The 25738-nt window shown below is 36.5% G+C and overlaps 3 protein-coding genes across 4 annotated transcripts; all 3 read left to right on the forward strand.

Annotated features, from left to right (window-relative positions):
* The first annotated feature begins 96 nt into the window (after positions 1 to 96).
* Positions 97 to 2482, forward strand: LOC108222765 (bifunctional dihydroflavonol 4-reductase/flavanone 4-reductase-like). Of its 2 annotated transcripts, none has more exons than XM_017396664.2 (6): positions 97 to 407; positions 641 to 813; positions 1228 to 1428; positions 1643 to 1802; positions 1911 to 2103; positions 2191 to 2482. In XM_017396664.2, exons 1-6 carry the CDS (start codon positions 293 to 295, stop codon positions 2390 to 2392), a joined length of 1044 nt encoding a protein of 347 aa, XP_017252153.1. In that variant the 5' UTR covers positions 97 to 292; the 3' UTR covers positions 2393 to 2482. The 2 variants fall into 2 exon arrangements, with proteins under 2 accessions (XP_017252153.1, XP_063949537.1); XM_064093467.1 differs by having other exon boundaries at positions 106 to 407; positions 1911 to 2095; positions 2191 to 2433.
* Positions 2483 to 2885: 403 nt separating this feature from the next.
* Positions 2886 to 5345, forward strand: LOC108222766 (bifunctional dihydroflavonol 4-reductase/flavanone 4-reductase). Its single transcript, XM_017396665.2, has 6 exons — positions 2886 to 3019; positions 3252 to 3424; positions 3877 to 4077; positions 4490 to 4649; positions 4761 to 4962; positions 5047 to 5345. The coding sequence occupies exons 1-6, from the start codon at positions 2905 to 2907 to the stop codon at positions 5195 to 5197; spliced, it is 1002 nt and encodes a 333-aa protein (XP_017252154.1). The 5' UTR covers positions 2886 to 2904; the 3' UTR covers positions 5198 to 5345.
* A 15115-nt stretch (positions 5346 to 20460) lies between these two features.
* Positions 20461 to 21240, forward strand: LOC135152825 (secreted RxLR effector protein 161-like). Its single transcript, XM_064093938.1, has one exon. It carries the CDS (start codon positions 20461 to 20463, stop codon positions 21238 to 21240), a length of 780 nt encoding a protein of 259 aa, XP_063950008.1.
* The last annotated feature ends 4498 nt before the right edge of the window (positions 21241 to 25738 follow it).

The raw sequence follows: 25738 nt of genomic DNA on the forward strand, positions 1-25738 counted from the left end.
CTGATACTCCTAGTCCATATCTGTTATTTTCGACCCTGCTGTTATATTCGGACTACAGTTACGTATAGCCCACCTTGAATGATTATTAGTCACATTTGTGCCGACCCTTATCTCTAACTGGTAGGACAGGAAATATCTATACGTACTGCATCATTTCATTATCCAAATATGTGATTCATATATTTAAGTTCTGAGGCTTGTCGATCTGTAGCGCCAAGTACCAAGTATACAATCTCAGTTGTACACGCACAATCACATAGCTAGCTAGGAATATATTGCTGTAATAATAGGAATGGAGGAAAAGAGGACAGTGTGTGTAACAGGAGCATCAGGGTACATAGGATCCTGGCTTGTCAAGAGACTTCTGGAAAGAGGTTATCATGTTCGAGCCACTGTCCGTGATCCTGGTATGTATCATCTCTTAAGCACAATACTGGCAATTATGTATCTTTGCTCTGACTAGATAAGAAAAATTCTCAGTAGCAAGTTTGATTGTTAAGTACATTTTTCCGAATGTTTCTAAAAACAATCAAATGCAGTGTTTCTCTATTTCCTTTCCAAAGATCGCGATTAATATCAAATGTCTGCTTACTAGATTAAAAGTGATATCAATGATTATGACAAGGAGAGTCATCTGCAGGAGATGAAAAGAAAGTGAAGACTCTGTTGGAGCTTCCGAAAGCAAGCACACATCTGAGCTTGTGGAAAGCAGATTTAGCTGAAGAAAATAGCTATGATGAAGCAATTCAAGGTTGCGAAGGTGTCTTTCATGTGGCTACCCCCATGGAACTTGTGCACCAAGGCCAAGATGGGGTATGTATATACACACACTTTGCTGCTCCCTTTAGCATTAGACCGGGCGTCATCTAAACTTGTCATTGTTTCCTAGAACCATAGTAGGTTTGCAATGAAGAAAAATTGAATTATAAATAAGTTATTTCCAGAAAGATTTATGTACTTCAGTTTAAGATATATATATATATATATAAGCTTCACGAATGATATGCTTATGGATTCCCTTTAAGCTGTATTGCCCTGCATCTAAGCTCAATTTAAGGTAATAATGCACTCAGAATATAAGGCGTTAACTTCCGTCTTCTTTATATTATCTTTCGGTTTTTTCCATCCACATTGATTATACTCATCTTCGCTCATTTCCTTCTGAACAAATTGATGATCCCTTACCCCATGTTTGTGTCAATATTTTGTTACATGATATATGATCAGGAAGAAGAGATAGAATCAACAACATTGAATGGAATACTAAGCATTATGAGATCATGCTCCAAGCCCAAAACTGTGAAGAGGTTCGTTTACACCTCAACTACAGGAACCATTACTGTGCAGCCTCAACCCCCACTCCACGAGTACACCGAGGATCTTTGGACCGATGTTGACTTATGCTATGAACTTAAGATGTATGGATGGGTAAGTTTCTTTTCAAAATTTTCTTCAAAATACATATTCAGGCCAACGATTTATAACCAAGTTACCCTGTTCCGGGGTATTAATTTCCTTAACTTCCAATGGTCAATCAGAACAACTAATAAAAGAAATTAGATACCTAACTCTTGGAAATCAGCTGTGTCAGCTTGACAAAATGAATAAAGTTATGGTTAAAATCTAAACTGATGAACTGCAGATGTACCTGGTAGCAAAAACTACTGCAGAGAAAGCTGCATGGAAATATGCTGAAGAGAATGGGATTAATATGGTCACCGTTCATCCTTCCATTGTACTCGGCCATTTTATTACTCCTCATACAAGCTTTAGTACTGATGTCGCCACTGCCTTCTATACTAGTAAGTTTAGTTAGTAATTCCCCCGTTTTTTTAAAAATCCGCACCTATTTTTCTCAAACACAGATATATAAAACTGTCAGTACTAATACGTTTAACATGATTATGAAGCTAACATGGCTTTGCTAAAGAAGATACACCGATCTCCTGCGGTGCATTTGGATGATGTATGCAATGCACACATATACCTGTTTGAGCATCCTCTGGCCAAGGGAAGATACATTTGCCCCTCTCATACTGTTAACTTATTTGAAATTGCGCATTCACTTGGCCTCAAGTACCCAGACAGGAATATAGTAACCGAGTACGTACTAGAGTTCTCTTAGTTCTGTAATTTTCAATCTCTAAACTAGCAAAATATATGACGAAAATTTATTCTGATTTTGAGCAGATTTGAGGGCTTGGACAGGTCACCGAAGATAATCCCTTGTTCGTCAAAGAAGCTGATGGCCCTTGGTTTTGAGTTTGCACACAAAAACAAGGACGTGGGCGACTTTTGCGCTGAAATCATCGCGCAAAGAAATGGGTTTGCTCTGATGATAGAAAAGTTGAATTTTCAAATATTTGAACTTTTTAATGGCTTGAAAATTTAGATTTATGAGGAAGTATAAAGTAGCATAGATAATTTGAATTATTGAAATTTGAAACATCGTTAATGTCAAAAAAATTTAACATTTGCTGTAGACAGATTTCCAGCACAAATCTGATTAGTCCTCGTCTGTTATTTTCGACCCTACTGTTATTTTCAGACCACAGTTACGTATAGCCCACCTTGAATGATTATTAGTCACATTTGTGCCGACCTTATCTCTTAATTGGTAGGACAGGAAACATCAATACGTACTGCATCATTTCATCATCCAAATATGTAATTCATATAGTATTTAAGTTCTGAGCCTTTCGATCTGTAGCCCTAAGTACCAAGTATACTATCTCAGTTGTGCACGCACAATCACATATACACTTAAATACCAACTTCACCAGTAAATGTGGCGGAAGCGTATGATATAATTCTCAAAAGAATTGCCTAGAAAGACAGATCGGCAGTGAAAATTGTAAAAAGTATTGATCAGTAAGAAGCTAGCTAGGTGCTGTAATAGTAGGCATGGAGGAAAAGAGGACAGTGTGTGTAACAGGAGCATCAGGGTACATAGGATCCTGGCTTGTCAAGACACTTCTGGAAAGAGGGTATCATGTTCGAGCTACTGTCCGTGATCCTGGTATGTATCATCTCTTAAGCGCATTACTGGCAATTATATATCTTTGCATCTTTGCTCTGACTAGATAAGAAGAATTCTCAATAGCCAGTTTGATTGTCAAGTACATTTTTCCGAAAGAACAATTAAATGCAGTGTTTGTTTCTCTAGTTCCTTTCCAAACATCGCGAATTATATGTCTGCTTACTAGATCAAAAGTGATGTTATTGATTATGACAAGGAGAGTCATGTGCAGGAAATGAAAAGAAAGTAAAGACTCTGTTGGAGCTTCCGAAAGCAAGCACACATCTGAGCTTGTGGAAAGCAGATTTAGCTGAAGAAAATAGCTATGATGAAGCAATTCAAGGTTGCAAAGGTGTCTTTCATGTGGCTACCCCCATGGAACTTGTGCACCAAGGCCAAGATGGGGTATGTATATATACCCTTTGCTGCTCCCTTTAGCATTAGACCGAGCATCATCAATACTTATCCTTGTTTGGCCTAGTGTAGATAAAACTAGTTAACTGTTATAAGTGAAATCCTAGAACCATAATAGGTTCGCAATGGAAGAAAAATTGAATTATTAATAAGTTATTTCTAAAAAGATTTATGTATACGTAGTTGTAAACACAAATTAGTAACTAACATATTATACAATTAAATTTCCGTACTTCTCTATCCTGTATTGCCCTGCATCTAAGCTCAATTTTGGTAGTAATGCACTCAGATATTAGGCCGTATCTTCCCTCGACTTAATTTTGTATTTTGGTTGTTTCCATCCACAATAATTATACTCATTTTCGCTCATTTCCTTTTGAACACATAGATGATCCCTTTTCCCCATCTTTGTGTCAATATTTTGTTATTTTATATATGGTCAGGAAGAAGAGATGGAATCAACAACATTGAATGGAATACTGAGCATTATGAGATCATGCTCCAAGGCCAATACTGTGAAGAGGTTCGTTTACACCTCAAGTACAGGAACGATTACTGTGCAGGCTCAACCCCCACTCCACGAGTACACCGAGGATCTTTGGACTGATGTTGACTTATGCTATGAACTTAAGATGTATGGATGGGTAAGTTTCTTTCAAAGTTTTCTTTACAATACATATGCTGGGGTATTTCTGTTAGGTGCCGTTTGGAAACATGGATTTCATTTCAAATTCAGGATTTCAAATCCAGAATTTGAAAGCCAAATCCATTGTTTAGGAATATTAGAATTTCAATTCCAGTATTTGAAATCAAAATCCACTGTTAGGTGCCGTTTGGAAACATGGGTTCTGGGAGGAGATATAAATTGTGTTATTCCTTAACTTCCAATGGTCAATCAGAACAACTAATAAAAGAAATTAGATACCTAACTCTTGGAAATCAGCTGTGTCAGGTGTCAGCGTGGGCTCGAGCACCTCTAGATCCTCCCTTGCTTTCCACTCTTTGACAAAATAAATAATTAAAGTAACGGTTAAAATTTAAACTAATGAACTGCAGATGTACCTGGTAGCGAAAACTACTGCAGAGAAAGCCGCATGGAAATATGCAGAAGAGAATGGGATTAATATGGTCACCATTCATCCTTCCATTGTACTCGGCCATTTTATTACCCCTCATACAAGCTTTAGTACTGACGTCGCCACTGCCTTCTATACTAGTAAGTTTAGTTACTAATTCCCCTGTTTTTTCAAAAATTCGCACCTATTTTTCTCAAACACAGATATATAAAACTGTCAGTACTAATACGTGTAACATGATCATACAATAGAAAATGAAGCTAACATGGCGTTGCTAAAGAAGCTCAACGGATCTAATGCCGTGCATTTGGATGATGTATGCAATGCTCACATATTCCTCTTTGAGCATCCTCTGGCCAAGGGAAGATACATTTGCTCCTCTCATACTGTTAACTTATTTGAAATTGCGCATTCACTTAGCCTCAAGTACCCAGACAGGAATATACTAACCGAGTACGTGCTAGAGTTCTCTTAGTTCTGTAATTTTCAATCTCAAAACTAGCAAAATGTATGATGAAAATTCATTCTATTGAGCAGATTTGAGGACTTGGACAGGTCACCAAAAATAATCCCTTGTTCGTCAAAGAAGCTGATGGCCCTGGGTTTTGAGTTTGCACACAAAAACAAGGGCGTGTGCGACTTTTGCGCAGAAACCATTGAAGCGTGCAAAGAAATGGGTATGCTCTGATGATAGAAATGTTGGATTATCAAATATTTGAACTTTCTAATGGCTTGAAAATTTAATTTTATGAAGAAGTATAAAGTAGCATAGATAATTTGCATTATTGATATTTGAACCATCGTTAATGTCAAAAAACATATGATCTTTCACTTTATGTAATATGCATTACAGAGGAAGTGATCCACAAACTAAACTACTGGTTAGGAGTACTCTGTAGTCTGTAGAAAAAATTTTGTTTCTCTCTCGAGTGGTCGTGTGTTGATATGTATAATACAGGCTTGGCCTTGCACTAGGAGGCCGAAGAATGGTGGGCTGCGCAATAAGTCAGAAACAACCCAAGTTAGTTTGAGTTATTTTTTTGAGTGATTTAATTTTTTAAATTTTTTCTGATAAAAATTACCCACAAAACGTAAATTACTCGTAAATCATTTTTATTTTTGATATTATATTTTTAATAATTATAAATCATTAATATGTCAAATTATCCAAACTTTTAGAATCTAAATTTATCACATGAGTAATGTTAAGTAATAAATTAAGTTGAGTCATTAGTCAAGAGCTGAACCCAACATGTTCTAGCTCTTGGTCTGAATGGTGAGGTGGCGGATGATAGTCCTCTCCCCAGGGCTGTTCACAAAAAAAGTCGAGCCGAGTTTTGATCGAGCCGAGCTTTAAAAATTTTTTTATCGAACCGAGTCGAGCCGAGCTTTCTTATCGAACAAAAAATTGTGTTCGAGCTTGAGCTCGTTAACTAACAAGCCGAACAAGAGTTTGTTCACGAACAAATACGAACCGAGCCAGAAAAAAATAAGGTCAAACCGCTACTTCAATCTTAAAATAGCAAGCCAAATAAAATTTTTAGTTTGTTTTGATGGTACCATATTATAGTTAATATTCTCCTGATCGATTTGATATATTATATGTTGAATTCGGCGTTCAATAACATGTACTCCCTCCGTCCCCCTCAATTGTTTACGTTGGAGGGGGACACGGAGACCAAGACAATGTATGAAAAATGAGTAAAGTTAGATGAAAATTGGGTAAAGTGGTGGGACCTATCAATATTTAATAATAGATTTGAGATAGTGGAGGAAAGTAGTGGTGTAATAGTAGTTTTTATTGTTAAATATGAGATAGTGTTAGAAAATGGAGTTTTAAGTTCATAATTTTATTATGTTCTTGTTGTTAATTCCATAATCTAATGATTGGAAGTTGTTTCTAGATATCGGAACTTAAACTTTCATGTATGGGTTTAAGAATTTTCTTAAGGAAATCCATAAGAGAAATGAAGTTGAAGTTAGTGGCTTGAAAGAGCTTGAAAGAGAATGTTGTTTGTCCCACATTGAAAGAAATAAAGGGGGTGTTGGCTTTATATAGTATAACACACATGGGTGGTGCATAACTACTAAGGTGTGTTATGGTGCGTGGTGTTCTCACGAGCCCGCGCGCGCGCCGCCGCCGCCGCCCCGCCCCGCCACGCCTCGTCACGTCACGTCACGTCACGGGTCGGGTCGAAGGGCGATTTGGGCGAATGTCTCGGCGTCTCGCGTACGCCTCGCGACCTGGGCGGGGAATTTTATTTCGTATTGGTTTAATATAATATTTTAATTAGAATCTATTTATCAGTTGGGCTGGGTTGTGTCTGTTGGGCTCAATTGGACTGGGTCGGATTACACAATTGTGGGCTAAGTCAGATACAATGAACCTGGATTTGTAACTGATGATATATTCAGAAATTAAAATATATATATATAAAACGGCTGGTTTAATGTGTGGATTAATATATATCAGCTGTTACATTATAATAAATCAGCTGTTACGATTTATTTTTAATGTGCAGCTTAAATTCTTATATTAAATTTGGGTGGTCAGTTACACTTAGCCTCTAGTATAAATAGAGGACTAAGTTGCTGAGTTTTACACACCACACCTACATTCTCTTCTTCCTCTCTACTTTCTCTCCCAAACACAGTCAGTTCAGAAGTTGGTTTTCCGGCGAGTGAGGAGTTAGTCGTTGTTGAGCTTCGAAGGTGCTGTAGTTCAAAGCTCTGAGCTGTTTTATCCTGGAGGAGGTGTTGCAAGCATCCCCAGTGCAGCAGGTGGGGGCAATATTCTCTTCAAGAGCAGTCAGGTCTTCGTATAAGGCCTGACGACTCAGCTGTTCTTGTCATTTTCGTGTTGTACATGTCGTTGCCTCAGGCTATGGCTACTGGTACAATTTCTCTCCTTCCTCTTGTCTTACAGTCACTGATATGCATGTGTTTTACCTTCGCGTTTTGTTTAAACTTGCTTGGCCTTGGCTTGTTTAATATGATATATAACTGCCTCTATGTTGCTATAATAATCAGTATTTCCAACATTCTTGAAGAGAATATTTGTTATATAATATTTAGCATAATGTCGAGCGAAACTGAGGTTCCCGTTGTTGGTGGTGGTAGTGGTTCTGGTGCATCTGTTGTGGCCATTGATTGGACTACTTACAGTTTTCCACAAGCCGTTGAATTAACTGGCTTGCCAGAGAAGTTCAATGGTGGTGTAGGCTTTTCTCGCTGGCAGAAAAGAATGAAATTGTGGTTGACTGTAAAAGGTCTATGGCCTGTTGTGGAGTATGAGAAACCAGTGGTGGATCAAGAGAAGGCTGAAACTGTTAAGGGTTTTGCGAAGTGGGCTGAGAAGGATGGTGTGGCCAGGGCGGCCATTCTGGCTGCTCTCACTAACACATTGTTTGATGTGTATTCTTCTGATGCCTACTCTGCAAAACTCTTATGGGAGAAGCTGGACCAGACACATAATACTGACTCTCAGGGTCTTGAGAAGTATTCTGTGGCTAAGTTCCTTGAATTCAAGCTGGTGGACAACAAGTCCATGACTGAGCAAGTGCATGAATTCGAGATGATAGTGCATGCTTTGAAGGAGTCCGGAATGGACCTCCCTGAAAAGTTCAAGGTTATGAGTGTGATTGAAAAGCTTCCGAAGTCTTGGGAGGAGTTCTCTCTCTCCCTGAAAAGACAGAAAGGAGAGATCACCTGGACCAACCTTATGCTGGACATCTCGGTTCAAGAACAACACAAGTCCAAACAAGGACATGTGATGCCAACTGAGGCCGGGAGCTCGAAGGTAAATGTAGCCACTGTAGGACAGAAAAGGAAGGGTGTGGCTAAGAAAGTTAGCACTAATAAACCTAAGAGTGACAAGGACAAGGCCAAGAAACCCAAGGCAAACAAACCGTGTTGGTCTTGTGGGCAGGTTGGGCACTGGAGTAAGGACTGCCCTACAAAGAAGGCGAAGAAGGCTGAGGTGGTAGCACAAGCGAATGTTGTGCTTGCAACTACAAGTGGGCCCGTAGTGAACATGGTTGTTGGTGAGGCCACGGCTTCTGAAACCAACGCAGACCGGTATGTTTCCTACAACCCTGTATTATTTTCTACCTATCTGTCAAATGAATGGTTGATAGATACTGGAGCTAATGTGCATATTTGTGCTGATATTAGTTTATTTGTATCTTATCAACAGAGTCATAGCTTGACAGTGACGATGGGGAATGCTAGTGCTGCTCAAGTACATGGAATAGGAAACGTAGACCTGAAGTTCCCTTCTGGACGTATTCTATCCCTAACTAGAGTGCATTATGTTCCCGACATGCGTAGAAATATAATAAGTGGAAGCTGTTTAGTTTCCAATGGCTTTGAAATTTCCTTCAAATGTAATAAAGTAGTTCTTATTCACACTGGTACATTTTTTGGCAAGGGTTACTTGTCAAATGGTTTGTTTGTAATAAATGCTGAACCCATTTTGGGTACATTAAATAATGTTATTCTTCCTTCTGTGAATTGTGTTGAATCCTCAAGTTTATGGCATGCTAGACTAGGTCACTTAAACTTTGGTGCTATTAAGAATATGATGAACTTAGAGTTGATTCCAAAACATACCATAGAAAAGAATTCTAAATGTCAAGTATGTGTGTTAGCTAAACAAATAAGGAAACCTTTTCATAACATTGTTAGGGATTCAGACTTGTTAGATTTAGTACACACTGATATTTGTGAATTTGGTGGTGTGTTGACTAAAGACCAGTTTAGATACTTCATTACCTTTATTGATGATAGTAGTAGATATTGTTATGTTTATTTACTTAAACATAAGGATGAAGCACTTAGTAAATTCATTATATATAAAACTGAAGTTGAAAAACAAACTAGTAAGGTACTTAAACGTTTGAGATCTGACAGAGGTGGTGAGTATACAAGTAACTCCTTTAATGAATTTTGTGAAAACAATGGTATAGTTCATGAAGTTACTCCACCATACACACCTGAGTCTAATGGGGTCGCTGAGCGAAAGAACAGAACATTTAAAGATATGATTAATAGTATGCTAATTAACTCTGGGTTGCCTAAATACATGTGGGGAGAGGCTCTAAATACGGCTTGCCATATTTTGAATAGAGTTCCTCTGAAACACATGGATAAGACACCTTTAGAGTTATGGAAAGGCAGGATGACTAGTCTTAAGTATCTTCGTGTATGGGGGTGCCTTGCTAAGGTACTTGTCCCTGAACACAAGAGAAAGAAACTAGGTCCAAAGACTGTTGATTGTATCTTTCTGGGCTATCCTGAGACCACTACAGCTATGAGATTTTTAGTAATAAAATCTGACATAGATGGTATAGTGGCTAACACGATAGTTGAATTTCGTGATGCTACATTCTTTGAGAATGTCTACCCTATGAAGACTGGTATACCTCAAGAGACCTATGATAAGGATCCCACTCACACATCAAGTTCTATTCCCGATCATGTGGAAAAGATGACAAATGTGGGGGCGGAACCTGGTAGTAGTTCTACTCCTAATGAAGTAGAGGAACCAAGGAGAAGTAAGCGTGCAAAGGTAGTTAAGGATTTTGGAAGTGATTTTATCACTTACAATGTCGAGGACGAACCTTTAACTTTCCGACAGGCTATGGACTCTTCGGAGTCTAGGCATTGGAAGGGCGCTGTAAAGAGTGAAATTGACTCTATTGTTTCTAATGGAACATGGGAGTTGGTTGATCTCCCTCCTGGGTGCTCTACTATTGGGTGCAAGTGGGTCTTCAAGAGGAAGTTAAACCCTGACGGCTCAATAGATAAGTACAAAGCTAGACTGGTGGCAAAAGGGTTTAAGCAAAAGGAAGGAATTGATTACTTTGACACATACTCTCCGGTTGCTAGGATGGTAACAATCCGTATGCTTATAGCATTGGCTTCGGTCCATGGTCTTATCATCCATCAGATGGATGTAAAGACGGCTTTTCTTCATGGTGATCTTGAAGAGGAGATTTATATGGATCAGCCTGAGGGATTTGTTGCATCTGGCAATGAAAGGAAAGTATGTAAGTTAATCAAGTCCATCTATGGCTTGAAACAAGCTCCCAGGGATTGGCATAAAAAGTTTGATGATACTGTATTGCCATTCAGTTTTAAAGTTAATGAAAGCGATAAGTGTGTCTACATCAAAGTTAAAGGCAGTGAGTATGTCATCTTATGCCTATATGTGGATGACATCTTATTGTTTGGAACCAATATTGAGATTATTAACGAGACAAAAGCATTCTTAAAAAGGCACTTTGAAATGAAGGATATGGGGGAGGCTAGTGTGATTCTTGGAATCAAACTGATTTAGTCAACTGAAGGAATAACCTTGACTCAATCTCATTATATAGAGAAATCTATACTTGAGAAATATGGTTATTCACAGTGTAGAATCGCTAGTACACCCTATGATCCTAAAGTTGCCCTTGTCAAGAATACTTCTGGTGTTCCTGTGTCTCAGTTAAGGTATTCTCAGATTATTGGGAGCTTGCAGTATCTTGCTAACTGTACTAGACCAGATATCTCATATTCTGTGTCTAAGTTGGCTAGATATACAAGCTGTCCAAACAGAACTCATTGGGATGCTCTTGATAGAGTACTCAGATATCTGAAAGGCACAATGTACCTTAGTTTACACTACAGGAGGTTTCCTGGTGTACTTGAAGGGTACAGTGATGCAAGTTGGATAGCTAAGAAGTCTGGTTCCAATGGAGTGACTGGATATGTGTTTACCCTTGCGGGTGGAGCAGTATCCTGGAAGTCGACTAGACAGACTATTGTGACTCGGTCGACATTTGAGGCTGAGTTGTGTGCACTTGATGCCACTGGGACGGAGGCTGAATGGCTACATGGGCTTATGTCCACGTTACCTGTAGTAAGCAGACCGCTTCCTGCGATTGCTATTCATTGTGATAGTCGAACAACTATTGACAAGATTAGCAGTAAAAAGCATAATGCTAAAACAAAGAGACACATCCAAGTTAGACTTAAGTCTATAAGGGGGTTAGTGTCTGACAGGATTATAGCTATAGAGTTCATAGGAACTCAGAATAATATAGCTGATCCTTTGACTAAAGGACTGGAACCTGCAGTAGTCCTTAAGTCAAGGTTGGGGATGGGACTGTCAACCCATCATAATTCATCAACAGTGGGAACCCAATACACATGAGAGGAGATCCCTCGAAGTGTATTCAATGTGGTAATAACAAGCTGTAAGGGTGAATTGGTAGTACCTTTGCTACATAGATGATACTTATGTATCTGAGTCTATCCCCTGTAAACCTAGAAGGTACTGTGACTGCTAAGATAGTAAGAGTGTAACAACTCTGAATGGGATCAAGTCGTTAGACGAGATATTAGCAGTATATCTCTGGAGATGCCCAGCTAAGCGAATGTAATTGTGTGGTCGCAATTAGAGGAAAGGGTTATTCCTTGAAGCATTCGACGAACAGGATCGAGACATGACCATTAATGTCTCAAAGCCGTAGATTGGCTCCATAGCCGTTGATTTGTCGTTGTCTATGGAAAGTGGTTACACCCAACGGATTAAGATTCAAGGTGCAACATTCCATCTGAATCCGGTAGCCATCGAAGTAGAGAACTTAGGAGGGTTCAAACCCGGAAGGGTACCGACTCTGAAAAACAAGTCATGATAAGAAACCTGAAACGCATTTCTGTATGGATTTGTGGGGGATTGTTAGAAAATGGAGTTTTAAGTTCATAATTTTATTATGTTCTTGTTGTTAATTCCATAATCTAATGATTGGAAGTTGTTTCTAGATATCGGAACTTAAACTTTCATGTATGGGTTTAAGAATTTTCTTAAGGAAATCCATAAGAGAAATGAAGTTGAAGTTAGTGGCTTGAAAGAGCTTGAAAGAGAATGTTGTTTGTCCCACATTGAAAGAAATAAAGGGGGTGTTGGCTTTATATAGTATAACACACATGGGTGGTGCATAACTACTAAGGTGTGTTATGGTGCGTGGTGTTCTCACGAGCCCGCGCGCGCGCCGCCGCCGCCGCCCCGCCCCGCCACGCCTCGGCTCGGCTCGGCACGTCACGTCACGTCACGTCACGGGTCGGGTCGAAGGGCGATTTGGGCGAATGTCTCGGCGTCTCGCGTACGCGAGGCGACCTGGGCGGGGAATTTTATTTCGTATTGGTTTAATATAATATTTTAATTAGAATCTATTTATCAGTTGGGCTGGGTTGTGTCTGTTGGGCTCAATTGGACTGGGTCGGATTACACAATTGTGGGCTAAGTCAGATACAATGAACCTGGATTTGTAACTGATGATATATTCAGAAATTAAAATATATATATATAAAACGGCTGGTTTAATGTGTGGATTAATATATATCAGCTGTTACATTATAATAAATCAGCTGTTACGATTTATTTTTAATGTGCAGCTTAAATTCTTATATTAAATTTGGGTGGTCAGTTACACTTAGCCTCTAGTATAAATAGAGGACTAAGTTGCTGAGTTTTACACACCACACCTACATTCTCTTCTTCCTCTCTACTTTCTCTCCCAAACACAGTCAGTTCAGAAGTTGGTTTTCCGGCGAGTGAGGAGTTAGTCGTTGTTGAGCTTCGAAGGTGCTGTAGTTCAAAGCTCTGAGCTGTTTTATCCTGGAGGAGGTGTTGCAAGCATCCCCAGTGCAGCAGGTGGGGGCAATATTCTCTTCAAGAGCAGTCAGGTCTTCGTATAAGGCCTGACGACTCAGCTGTTCTTGTCATTTTCGTGTTGTACATGTCGTTGCCTCAGGCTATGGCTACTGGTACAATTTCTCTCCTTCCTCTTGTCTTACAGTCACTGATATGCATGTGTTTTACCTTCGCGTTTTGTTTAAACTTGCTTGGCCTTGGCTTGTTTAATATGATATATAACTGCCTCTATGTTTCTATAATAATCAGTATTTCCAACAGATAGTAGGGGAAGATAGTGGGTGTAATGATGAGAAAAACTTACTATTTATAATAACGTAAAAAAATGAGAGGGACATCCCAAAATGGTAACTGTAAAGAAATGAGAGGGAGGGAGGGAGTATATATTACGAAATTATCCTAAAAATATAGCATTTTTTCGAGTTTTAACGAGTCGAGCTTGAGCCAAACGAGTTCGAGCCGAGCTCGAGCCGAACACACTAAAAGCTCGGCTCGAGCTCATTTTGTTAATGAACACATTTATGTGTTCGAGCTCGAGTTCTTAACAAACCGAGCCGAACCGAGTTTTTATCGAGCCGAGCTCGAGCTTGTTCGCGAACAGCTCTGTTCGTGAACAGCTCTACTGGCCTCCCAGACCCCTTTTTAAGCCATAGTCATCCCGGTTCACACGGCTAAATCCAGTACCATTCTTCTTGAAGAGGTCGAGTAACAAACTAGAGGGACGCTATGCAAAATAATGTTCACATTACATTAGCTACAGGTGCAATGAGAAGTGAAAGAGGAAAGGAAAAGGTGTACTCCAGTTATGCTTTCAACTTACAAAGAGTGGAATGTTGATCCCCTACTCAAAAGCATATCCGCAGAAAACCATCGACCTGGAAGAGGAGGTCTCAAATGGTATCTTGGTCAAAGACATTTTTGAAAATCCGGTGAAGGCTTGTAAAATCGTGTGTTTTCTAATATTTTTATTATCTATTTAGTATTGTTATTATGAATTAGATATTATATTATATTTATTTATTTGTATTAGGGTTAGTAATCAAAATACAAATCACTAAATATGAACTTTAAATACAAATTCAGAGACTTCAAGACAAGGTTTCATACAAGTTCAAGCGGCAATGATTTATCCCAACCTTTCCCTCCGTCTGTCTGGCCCCAAGCTTTGTCGAGCCCCATCTCGGGGTCTATTTTCAGATCCAACAAACCTCTCCATACTTTTAAGAACATTAGTCAGACATTTAAGTAATTTGTATTTAGGTTAGAAGTTTCCAGATTGCTTTATATACGTTAATTTGAAAAGGATAAGATTTGTTATTGATGGACTACGAATATTTTAATAAATAGATACTTATCTAAGTTGTAGAATAATTTTTATATTTTATAAATTGATTTAGGGGTAGAGAAATTTCAAAACCAAGTTTAGGCTAATGGACCAACATTAGGTTTTTATGAGTCGTCCATATAAAGAATACAATAAAATTTGTAGAGTCTCCGCGACTTATCAAGAGATATGTTTCATCGTTAAATTTTTCTTTCGTTTTTTTTTTTTGTTGAGAAAATTGTTAAATTTTTCTTAATCTAGTTTGTATGATTACGTCCCTGATTTTAAATGACAACAAAATCTCAAATAGCATGTATGGTCTCTATTGGTCTGAGGTGACATCACATGCGAAAGTCTTCTGGTCATTTTTTTTAAAATTTTTAATATCATGCTAGATACGGTTTGTATAATAACTTTATAATAACTTTCACAAACGTTCAAAGCTAACAAAATTTCTTATGAGATTTGGATAACGAATATAAAGCTATTTGGTGACATAACTCCTTATCATCTAATTCCTAGCCTTAAAACATATCATATAACATCTTGTTACAAGAGTAAAATCAACGTTATTGTAGAAATAATGCTAGTGTTTCTTTACGGTGAAATATCAAGGCACTGTTTGGGTTGCTGTTGCAGACAGCAACAGCAGCTTTTTGCTGAAAAACTGGTGAAAAACTGTTTGGTAAATCCAAAAGCAGCTTTTCCGAACAGCAGCTTTTAGTTGAAAAGCTGCTGTTAGAAAAAGCAGATCCTCCCATACTTTTGGAAAAAGCTGCTTTTCAGCTTTTGCAGAATGCTGTTATAGATTTCATTATAAAACTTTACCAAAAACATTATTTTTATTTATATTATAACTCAAAATAAGTAAATATCAAAAAATTACCAAACAGTTATCTGATTTCTACAACAGCACTTATTTTACCAGCACTTTTTTTAACAACACAGCAATTTTTAACAGCACTCCCAAACAGACCTTAAACAATGTTTTTTTTTTGAAAAAAAGAAATTAATTCAATAATGAAAAGCCATACGGCATCTACAAGAACAATCGAGTCGAACAAACATAAAACAGATCATATCGTTGATTAATCTAGTCTTTATAAAGATACAATCAAACGATTTGTTGAAATTGATATATACACATATAGCCTTCATCAAAACTTCATCAAAATATTTCTAATACATACTTCTCAGGAAAAATTGTCTAGATTTACAAATATGAAACTTAACTCATAAATAAAAATGCTTCTGCGGACATGGTTATCCTTCATGACATAGGATACAAGAAAAGTGTAGGCCCAGATCAAAGTTACAATCTTTCAAGACGAGGGTGTAAGAAATATTTATATTATTGTAAGGAATTTACATTTATTCCTATAAATATTCCTTTCTCATAAAGTGGTCTATAGGAAACTCAAGAGTTGGATAACTTACCCGATTAATTCTGATGGACAATTAATCAAGTGGTAAATAAATAAGGTGAGATGGATGGTCCTCTCTCTGTCTATATATATATCCACCTTTTCCATCAAAAGTGTTGGAATTAAGAATAGTGTAAAGGGTAACACATAATAGATGTATATAGAAAAGGAAGAGAAACTCATACATCTCCATTGAAGCCATTGAAGCACTAACATACAAGACCTTGTTGCATTCAAACAATCATCACCATGTCGTCGGGTATGTATTCTACTTATCTGTGATGATCATACAGTTCAAGATCCGTGGATTCCTGTTACTGTTCCTGTTGGCGTTCTTTTACACTGTTCCTGATTATAACATATAGTGTTATTAGTTCATGGTTCTTTTATTGATTCTTACATGATTCTTTTTAATTATCTTACATGTGGTATCAGAGCCAACGGTTATAGAACGTATGATTGTTCCATCAATATAAGTAGTATCCATACATGATCAATGTTATGATATCTGGACTTATAATCATCATCAATTAGTATTCATCTGATTATTATGTGTTTACTATATATTGCTATATATGATATATGATGTGTTTGCTTGGAGATATTATGTTGACTCCAAATTATGATTATAATCTCACATGGTGATATTTGGCTATTATGTTTTGTCAAATTTTATGGGTTATTTTGAGTACTACCCACAGGAGTACTTAGAATATCATACTAATGAATAAATTTAAGTACTACCCACAGGAGTATTTAAATTTAATCTTATTGAAGGATTTAAATACTACCCACAAGAGTATTTGAATTCTGGTCTGATGTAAGGTTTTGAGAACTACCCACAGGAGTGCTCAAAATCCTTGAACTGAAAGATTTATTTTATGTGTTACCTTAAGATTTGATTCTTGTATCTCTTTGCAGTCAATACAACTTCGGCTCTTAATTCTTACGCTACATCTATTGTTAAGCTCAATGGAACCAACTACTCAGAATGGAAAGAGCAAGTTGAGTTCTCATTGGGAGTTCTTGAATTGGACATGGCTCTCCTAAGAGATAAACCAAGTCCACTTATTGAGTCAAGTACTCCTGAAGAGAAAAAGTTCCATGATGATTGGGAAAGATCCAATAGATTGAGCATGATGTTTATGCGGATGGTGATTGACACTAACATTAAGTCATCACTTCCTACCACTGATAATGCTAAGGAATACTTAAAGAATATTGAGGAAAGGTTCAAGACAGCAGATAAATCCCTTGCGGGGAAGCTGATGACGGATCTTGTAACCATGAAGTTTGATGGTTCTCGCACCATGAATGCTCATGTCATTGAAATGATCAACCTTGCTGCCAAACTTAAGAATTTGGGATTGGCAATGGATGATGCTTTCCTTGTCCAATTTATTCTGACTAGTTTGCCTCCGCAATATGAACCATTCAAGATTCATTACAACACTATTACGGAAAAGTGGAGTTTGAATGAATTGACTAATAAATTGGTTCAGGAGGAATCTAGGCAAGGATCACAAGGTATTAAGGCAGCTCATTTCACTCAAGGGACTGCTAAGCAGGCTGGGAAAAAGAACAGTAAAAGAACACCATTTAAGTCTGATGAGTCTGATCAACCATTAAAGAAGAAAATGAAGGATAATGTATGCAAATTTTGTAAGAAGCCTGGACATTTCCAGGTGGATTGCAATAAACGTAAGGCTTGGTTCGAAAAGAAAGGTAACCCAATGGGTTTTGTAAGTTATTTTGAATCAAAGCTAACTGATGTTCCTTCCTCTACTTGGTGGATAGACACCGGTGCTAATGTTCATGTTTCGAATTCCATGCAGGGATTCAGTACGATCCAAATTACAAATCCAAGTGATCAGGATTTTATTTTTATGGGAAATAAAGACAAAGCTCCGGTGAAAGCTATTGGAACTTATTGTCTTAATTTAAGTAGTGATTATGTATTGGACTTGTTCCAAACACTCTATGTACCGTCTATTTCCCGTAATCTTATTTCTGTAAGTGCTCTTGATAAGGCTGGATACTCTTTTGAGTTTGGCAATGGAAATTTCAGCTTGTTTAAAGATTCCAGTTGTATTGGTTCTGGAATTTTGATTGATGGTTTTTACAAGCTAGAACTTAAGATTCCAAATGCTGAAATAAATTTTACCCTGCATGATAAAGAAACAAAGCCCAAGCCATCTAAAGATGACACGTACTTCGTGTGGCATAAAAAGCTGGGACATATATCCAGTGAAAGAATCAAACGATTAATTAAGGATGGTATTCTTCCACAAATGGATTTTAATAATGTTCCAGCATGTGTTGATTGTATTAAGGGAAAAACAACAAAGAACACAAAGAAAGGAGCCACAAGAAGTACCAAGCATCTTGAAATTGTACATACAGATATTTGCGGACCTTTTGATGTTCCAACTTTTGGAGGAGAAAAGTATTTCATCACATTTATCGACGATTATTCACGCTATTGTTATGTCTTTCTATTACATGAAAAATCTCAATCGGTGGATGTTGTACAAGTGTTCATCGCTGAGGCAGAAAGACAAACAAAAGAAAAAGTGAAAATCATTAGGTCGGATAGAGGTGGTGAATTCTATGGACGGTATGATGAAACAGGGCAACACCCTGGACCTTTTGCTAAATTTCTCCAAAAGCTTGGTATTATAGCTCAGTACACAACGCCTGGTTCTCCATGGCAGAATGGTGTAGCTGAAAGAAGGAATCGTACATATATGGAGATGGTTAGATCCATGATGAGTCACGCTAATTTGCCAATGTTCTTGTGGATGGAAGCCTTACGTACAGCTGTTTATATCTTAAATAGGGTTCCAAGCAAAGCAGTTCCAAAAACACCTTTTGGACTGTGGAAAGGATGGAAACCTAGTTTAAGACATTTCCAAATTTGGGGTTGTCCGGCTGAGGCTAGAATATACAATTCACAAGAAAAGAAGTTGGATTTTAGAACAGTGAGTGGATACTTTATAGGATATCCAGAAAATACAAAGGGATATCGAATTTACTGTCCTAACCATAGTACGAGAATAGTTGAAACTGGTAATGCCAAGTTCTATGAGAATAATGAGACCAGTGGGAGCATAAAGCAAAATGATGTGATCATTCAAGAAGTAAGGGTACCAGTTCTGCTACCTATTATTTCGAAAGATGTTGGGAATACCTCTAGGAATGAACAAGAGAACACTGAGGAGATCCCAATGAATGATCAGCTCCCTGATGAGGTTCTCACAAATGATAATAATAATGAAGATTCGTCAGAAATAACATTAAGGAGATCTCAGAGACAAAAGAGATCAGCTATTTCTGATGATTTCTTGCTTTATCTCATAGAAGCTGATGAAAATAAGGATCCAGTTTCTTATGCTCAAGCCATTAAAGGCCCTGATTCTGACAAATGGGTTGATGCAATGAAGGATGAATTAAAATCTATGAGTGATAATCAAGTCTGGGAAATTGTTCAACTCCCGCCGGGTCGTAAAGCAATTGGTTGTAGATGGGTATACAAAACCAAACGTGATTCTAAAGGCGATGTTGAATGATATAAAGCTCGACTTGTGATTAAAGGTTTTAATCAGAAAGAAGGCATCGATTATTTCGAGACTTTTTCTCCAGTTTCCAGAAAAGATTCTTTTAGAATCATCATGGCATTAGTAGCTCATTATGATCTTGAGTTGCATCAAATGGATGTCAAAACGGCGTTCTTGAATGGAGACTTGGAAGAAGAAATATATATGTGTCAACCCGAAGGCTTCATAATTGAAGGGCAGGAGCATATGGTCTGTAAACTTAGGAAATCGATATATGGACTAAGGCAAGCTTCCAGAGATTGGTATTTAAAATTTCATGAAACCATTACAAGTTTCGGTTTCACTGAAAATGTTGTTGATACCTGCATATATCTTAAATTCAGTGGGAGCAAATTCATATTTTTGATTCTGTATGTTGATGACATATTATTGGCTTGTAGTGACCTTGGTTTGTTGCGAGAAACTAAAGATTATCTCTCAAAGAACTTTGAAATGAAAGATATGGGGGACGCTTCCTATGTTCTGGGTAGAGATGCACAAAAGATCTGTTCGGGCCAGATCCAGACCGGGCCAAAAAAATCCGGATTTTTTTGAAACCAGATCGGACCGGGCTTTTTCAAAAATCGGGCCGGGCCGGGCCGGGCTTTCCCAAAAATACTAGGCCTGGTTTAGTTATAAAAAACCCGGATTTTTCAAAAATCCGGATTTTATTCGGATTTTTTGGAAAATACTAGGCCTGTTTTAGGCCTTCGGATCGGGCCAGGCCAGACCGGGTTTTTTTCGGATCGGGTTTTTCAGATTTTTTTCCAGATCGGATCGGATTTCAGATTTCAGATTTTTTGAACATCTCTAGTTCTGGGCATAGAAATTTTTCGTGATAGAACACAAGGAATTTTGGGCTTGTCTCAAAAGGCCTATATCGATAAAGTTCTTAAGAGATTTAACATGGATTCTTGTTCTGCTAGTCCTGTTCCATTGCATAAAGGAGACAAACTTGTTCTTAAGCAATGTCCGAGGACACCTATGGAACGAGAAGAAATGCAGAAATATCCTTATGCATCTCTCGTGGGGAGCCTGATGTATGCACAGGTCTGTACCAGGCCTGACATTAGCCATGCTGTTGGCGTGTTGGGAAGGTTTCAGAGTGACCCAGGGATCGCTCATTGGAAAGCTGCAAAGAAAGTTCTGAGATACCTAAAGGGAACCAAAAATCACATGCTTACGTTCAGAAAATCAAATCATCCACAGATGATTGGTTATGCTGATTCGGATTTTGCTGGATGTCCTGATACTAGGCTCTACACTCTTGGATATACATATCTTTTATGTGGAGGTGCCGTTTCATGGAAAAGTCAAAAATCTGAAATGATTTTCGGTTCCACCATGATGGCTGAATATGTGGCCTGTTATGAAGCTTCCATTCAGGGAACATGGCTGCGTAATTTTGTGTCACAGTTTGGAGACTTAAATTTTATCTCCAAACCATTATCGATCTGTTGTGACAATCAAGCTGCGACGTTCTTTTCTAAGCATGACAGGATTACTGATGGTTCCAAACACATGGACCTAAAATACCTGTTGCTAAAGCAAGATGTTAAACAAAAGAAAATTGTCATTGAGTCCATATGCACTGACTTGAAAGTGGCAGACATACTTACAAAAGGACTGCCAATTAAGACCTTTGAAAGGCATGCTGAAAGTTTAGGTCTCCTGGACAGTTCCTAAATTACTGATTATGTCACTTGTTTTTATGTATATGTGAAAGACAATTACTGAGCTCTTAATGTATATAACATCTGAAGTTTTCTGTTTCTTCATCATAAAGGTGTACACACTTATGTTCAAGATGAATGAAATATTAGGTGACCATTAAGCCATTCTCATTATGACCTGGTTGTGAAAATTGCAGATGTGGTAGTACATGGAAGTAAGCGTGTTGTACAATAACATGTGCACGCCATGACTCATGCATCTGTTAATCTATCAACTAGGGACTTGAAGAATAATTAATGTCTTTGTGCACATTCATGACATATTTCCTATAAGACCAAGTGGGAGACTGTGAGAAATATTTATATTATTGTAAGGAATTTACATTTATTCCTATAAATATTCCTTTCTCATAAAGTGGTCTATAGGAAACTCAAGAGTTGGATAACTTACCCGATTAATTCTGATGGACAATTAATCAAGTGGTAAATAAATAAGGTGAGATGGATGGTCCTCACTCTGTCTATATATATATCCACCTTTTTCCATCAAAAGTGTTGGAATTAAGAATAGTGTAAAGGGTAACACATAATAGATGTATATAGAAAAGAGAGAGAAACTCATACATCTCCATTGAAGCCATTGAAGCACTAACATACAAGACCTTGTTGCATTCAAACAATCATCACCATGTCGTCGGGTATGTATTCTACTTATCTGTGATGATCATACAGTTCAAGATCCGTGGATTCCTGTTACTGTTCCTGTTGGCGTTCTTTTACACTGTTCCTGATTATAACATATAGTGTTATTAGTTCATGGTTCTTTTATTGATTCTTACATGATTCCTTTTAATTATCTTACAGAGGGCTGACAATTCGGCTAACAGGCCGTGTTCTTGTCAGCAATTGAGTTGATTTCGGGTCAAGCTAAAATAATTTAAAATTGAATAAAATTGAAAATTGAAGTATTTAGAAATGAAATTCTGATTTCGATTCATTTCAGGTCAATCGAGTGATTTCCGGATCACTTTTGGATTTTGTCTCAGTAAATCAGAGTTCGAGTCGGGTTTGAGTCGCGTTCGCGTTGTGTCTAATATTGCCACTCTCCAAGTCAAATAATAACAACTATTCTAAATCCGGTCATGTTTACATTATTACTAGCTTTTTTAATGTGCAAACACATCAAAATGTGATCACTAAGACTTCTTGTGGTTCATCTTTTACTGTTACTCAATGTCAATAATGGGTGAATATGATTTAAAGTGGGTTTAATGATTTGTCATCTAAAATGAATACTTAAATAAACAATAACTCAATCAATTTATTTCTCAATGAAATTCACGTTCATCTAATTCACGTTTGGCTTATCTTAAAAGAAGTGACTTATTGCTTAAAATAAAGTAGAGAATAATAAGTGATAACTGAACTTAACTTATAAGTTATCAAAAGTGTTTGGATAACTTCACTTATAAATAAATTGAGTGTTTGGTAGTTTAAATTTATAAATTAGAAAAAAAAATTCAAATTATAAAAATACAAGAAACATTATTAATAAATAAAATTTATTACATATTAAAAATTTAAAAACTTTATAAAAATGCAAATCACGAAAAAAAAAAACTAGCATTTCTAACTTCCAACTTATGGTTTAAAAAGAGTGAAAAGTCACTCCCAACTTATGCATCCAAACGCATGTAAATAAGCTTAGCTCAACTTATATAAAAAAAAAAATTGGGAAGTTAGTGTTCCAAAACACCCACTATATCATTTCCTAGCAATATCTCCATCATACTTGTTCAAGATAGTTCCAACACTTGATATATATCATTTGAAAAATTTATTATTAATTTATTTTTGTACTGGTGTATGTCAAGCTGTCAACTTTCAAAACTTTTATTTAAAATATATTTTAAGATACTCTAATAATTATTATTGTTCATATCTTGAAGTCGGTGCCAGAAACTGGACAACAAGCTCACAAATTCAGAGGATCCACCACCACCATCTTTCATTCAGACTAGCTAAGTTAAGTTTGATTAGGTGTTGAATATTCTACTCACAAAAAAGTGTTGAATATTCAAATTTACATAAATATATTCGTTACTAGATTCTACTTTCCATTTTTTATACTCGCTTACTTCATTATTCTAAGATACTACATTGATCTTTTCTTTCTGTTGCTTCGTTAAGAAAATCATTTGACTATCGAAGATGCCTTGTCGTATATCGTTAAAGTTAAAGTCAATAACTAAAAAGATGGCAGACAAATCATATGCACCATTTCCTTTAAAAATACATTATATAGAAAAATTAACTTTTGTCTCATATATAACATGTAAATTACTGGTCAACGATGATCGTGTCAGTTCAGTTCATATATTTGGACTAAATGTAGTACCTTCATTCTAGAAAGAATATTATTGTGAATATTTATATAAAGTATTGGTCGATAACAATGTCCCTGTAGGTCCACTTTCAAGAATATATCTGATATAATATTAATGTGAGACAAAGTAATTACCAACAGTAAATATATAATCTAAATATTCGCTATATGTCCATTATATATATAAGAGATTTTTAAGAAAAATCTGATTAAACAAATTTTTATTATAAATCGATTAGCTGGATTACATACGAATTGTATTCGTACACAATTGGTAATCACATACTCCTTATGTTGCTTTGATTTCTTTACATTTTTTCATCACTAGACATGTATTTTAAGACGAATATAAAATATAATTTCATAATTAATTTTTAAAATTTTTCTTTTTTATAAAAATTTAGATAATAAATATTTATTCAAAAAAAAATTAAAAATAATTTATCAAACTATATTTTATGAGAGTATTATAGCGAGAGACATAGGGAGTAGATGATAAACAAATATTATTAGAAAATTTCGTCAATTGGTGGGTGCATCACTACTATTACAGCTAACATATTTGTATTTTTAATAAATTATGTATAAAATATTGTGATTTTCTATTATAATTTGTACAAATTGCAATTTGTGTTGTTTGAATTTAGGTGATTATGGTTAATTTAAACCAGTATTTACTTAAAATAACATTTCAAATTTCCTACAATTGTATTGCATTGTACTCAGTCTAATGCAAAATTAATGTTTTCTCAGTTTTTCGTTTTGGACATGTTTAACTAACAAAACGTGCATGTCCTTTCAACTAAAGTTGGAGATGGAGGGATGGCCATTGGTGCATGGATAAGATTAGACGATACAAGTAGTACTATACTCCCTCCGTCCCCCTGAGTTATATACATTGGGGGACGGGGACGCGGCACGGACTTTAATGCTCCAATATAGTATACTTCTATAACTTATTTTTAAGCTTTTTCTTCTCTGTATAAAAGTTTGAATGTTATATTTTTATTCAGAAAAAAAAAATTTTAAAAATAAGTTGTAGAACTATGTTTTATAAGAGCATTAAAGTACGTGTCGAGCAATGAAAAAGAAACGTATAGAATTAAATGGGACAGAGGGAGTATGATTTATCAATTATCATCATCATGCATGAATGTCAAGATTTGACAATAGAAGTTGTATGTAGATCTATTACACATAAACGTCCTATATATACCTACTAGCTGTATCCGACATTAACTATCTGATTGTTAAACTATACTCCCTCCTCCCAGTCATTTGTATACAAATAGTTGGGACACGGAGACCAAAAAATTGTGTAAGAAATGAGTAAAGTTAGATGAAAAGTGGGTATAGTAGTGGGACCCATTTATATTTAATAATAGATTTAAGATAGTGGAGGAAAGTAGTGGGTGTAATAGTGTTTATATTATTATAAAATGGAGATAGTTGACAAAAGTAGTTGGTGTAATGATGTTTTATATTATAAAAGTTTACTACTTCTGGAACGTATACAATCGGTGGGACGTTCCAAAAAGGAAACTGTATACAATCCATTGGGATAGAGGGAGTAATGAGTAATCATAAACTCTATATATATAATCGGCCAATTTATAAAATTAGTCATTAATCTATATGTTATTTTGAAAAAGAAAAACTACAAGTCAAAATTTTAAGATACTTATAACCGCTACTTTCTTCTCTGCTTAAAATCTGGTCATTTTCCCAACTCCTTTCTTTTCTTATTTCTTTAACTAAACTACGTTTCCAAAAACAATTTTGATTAAGATAGTGTCAAGTTATCTTCCTTTCATATATCGCTTAAGTTAAAGGTGGATCGTCAAAATTAGTGAACTCGTACGTGTTCCCTCCTTTCATATATCGCTTAAGTTAAAGGTGGATCGTCAAAATTAGTGAACTCGTACGTGATCCCTGTGATCCAAGTCGAAGAGGAATCGTGTTCATAAACATTTCAGATCGATTCTTTTTTATCTAGCGTGCAGGAGCATTTTTTAAGATTAAACAAGCGGCTAAAAGAGGATGCATGCACATTTTAATATATCAGAAGAGTAATGTAATTATGTGCAAAGTATTTTAAAAAACAAGTGACTATCACAATTTTATA

The sequence above is a fragment of the Daucus carota genome, chromosome 5 (genome assembly GCF_001625215.2).
Source record: "Daucus carota subsp. sativus chromosome 5, DH1 v3.0, whole genome shotgun sequence".
Taxonomy (NCBI): domain Eukaryota; kingdom Viridiplantae; phylum Streptophyta; class Magnoliopsida; order Apiales; family Apiaceae; genus Daucus; species Daucus carota.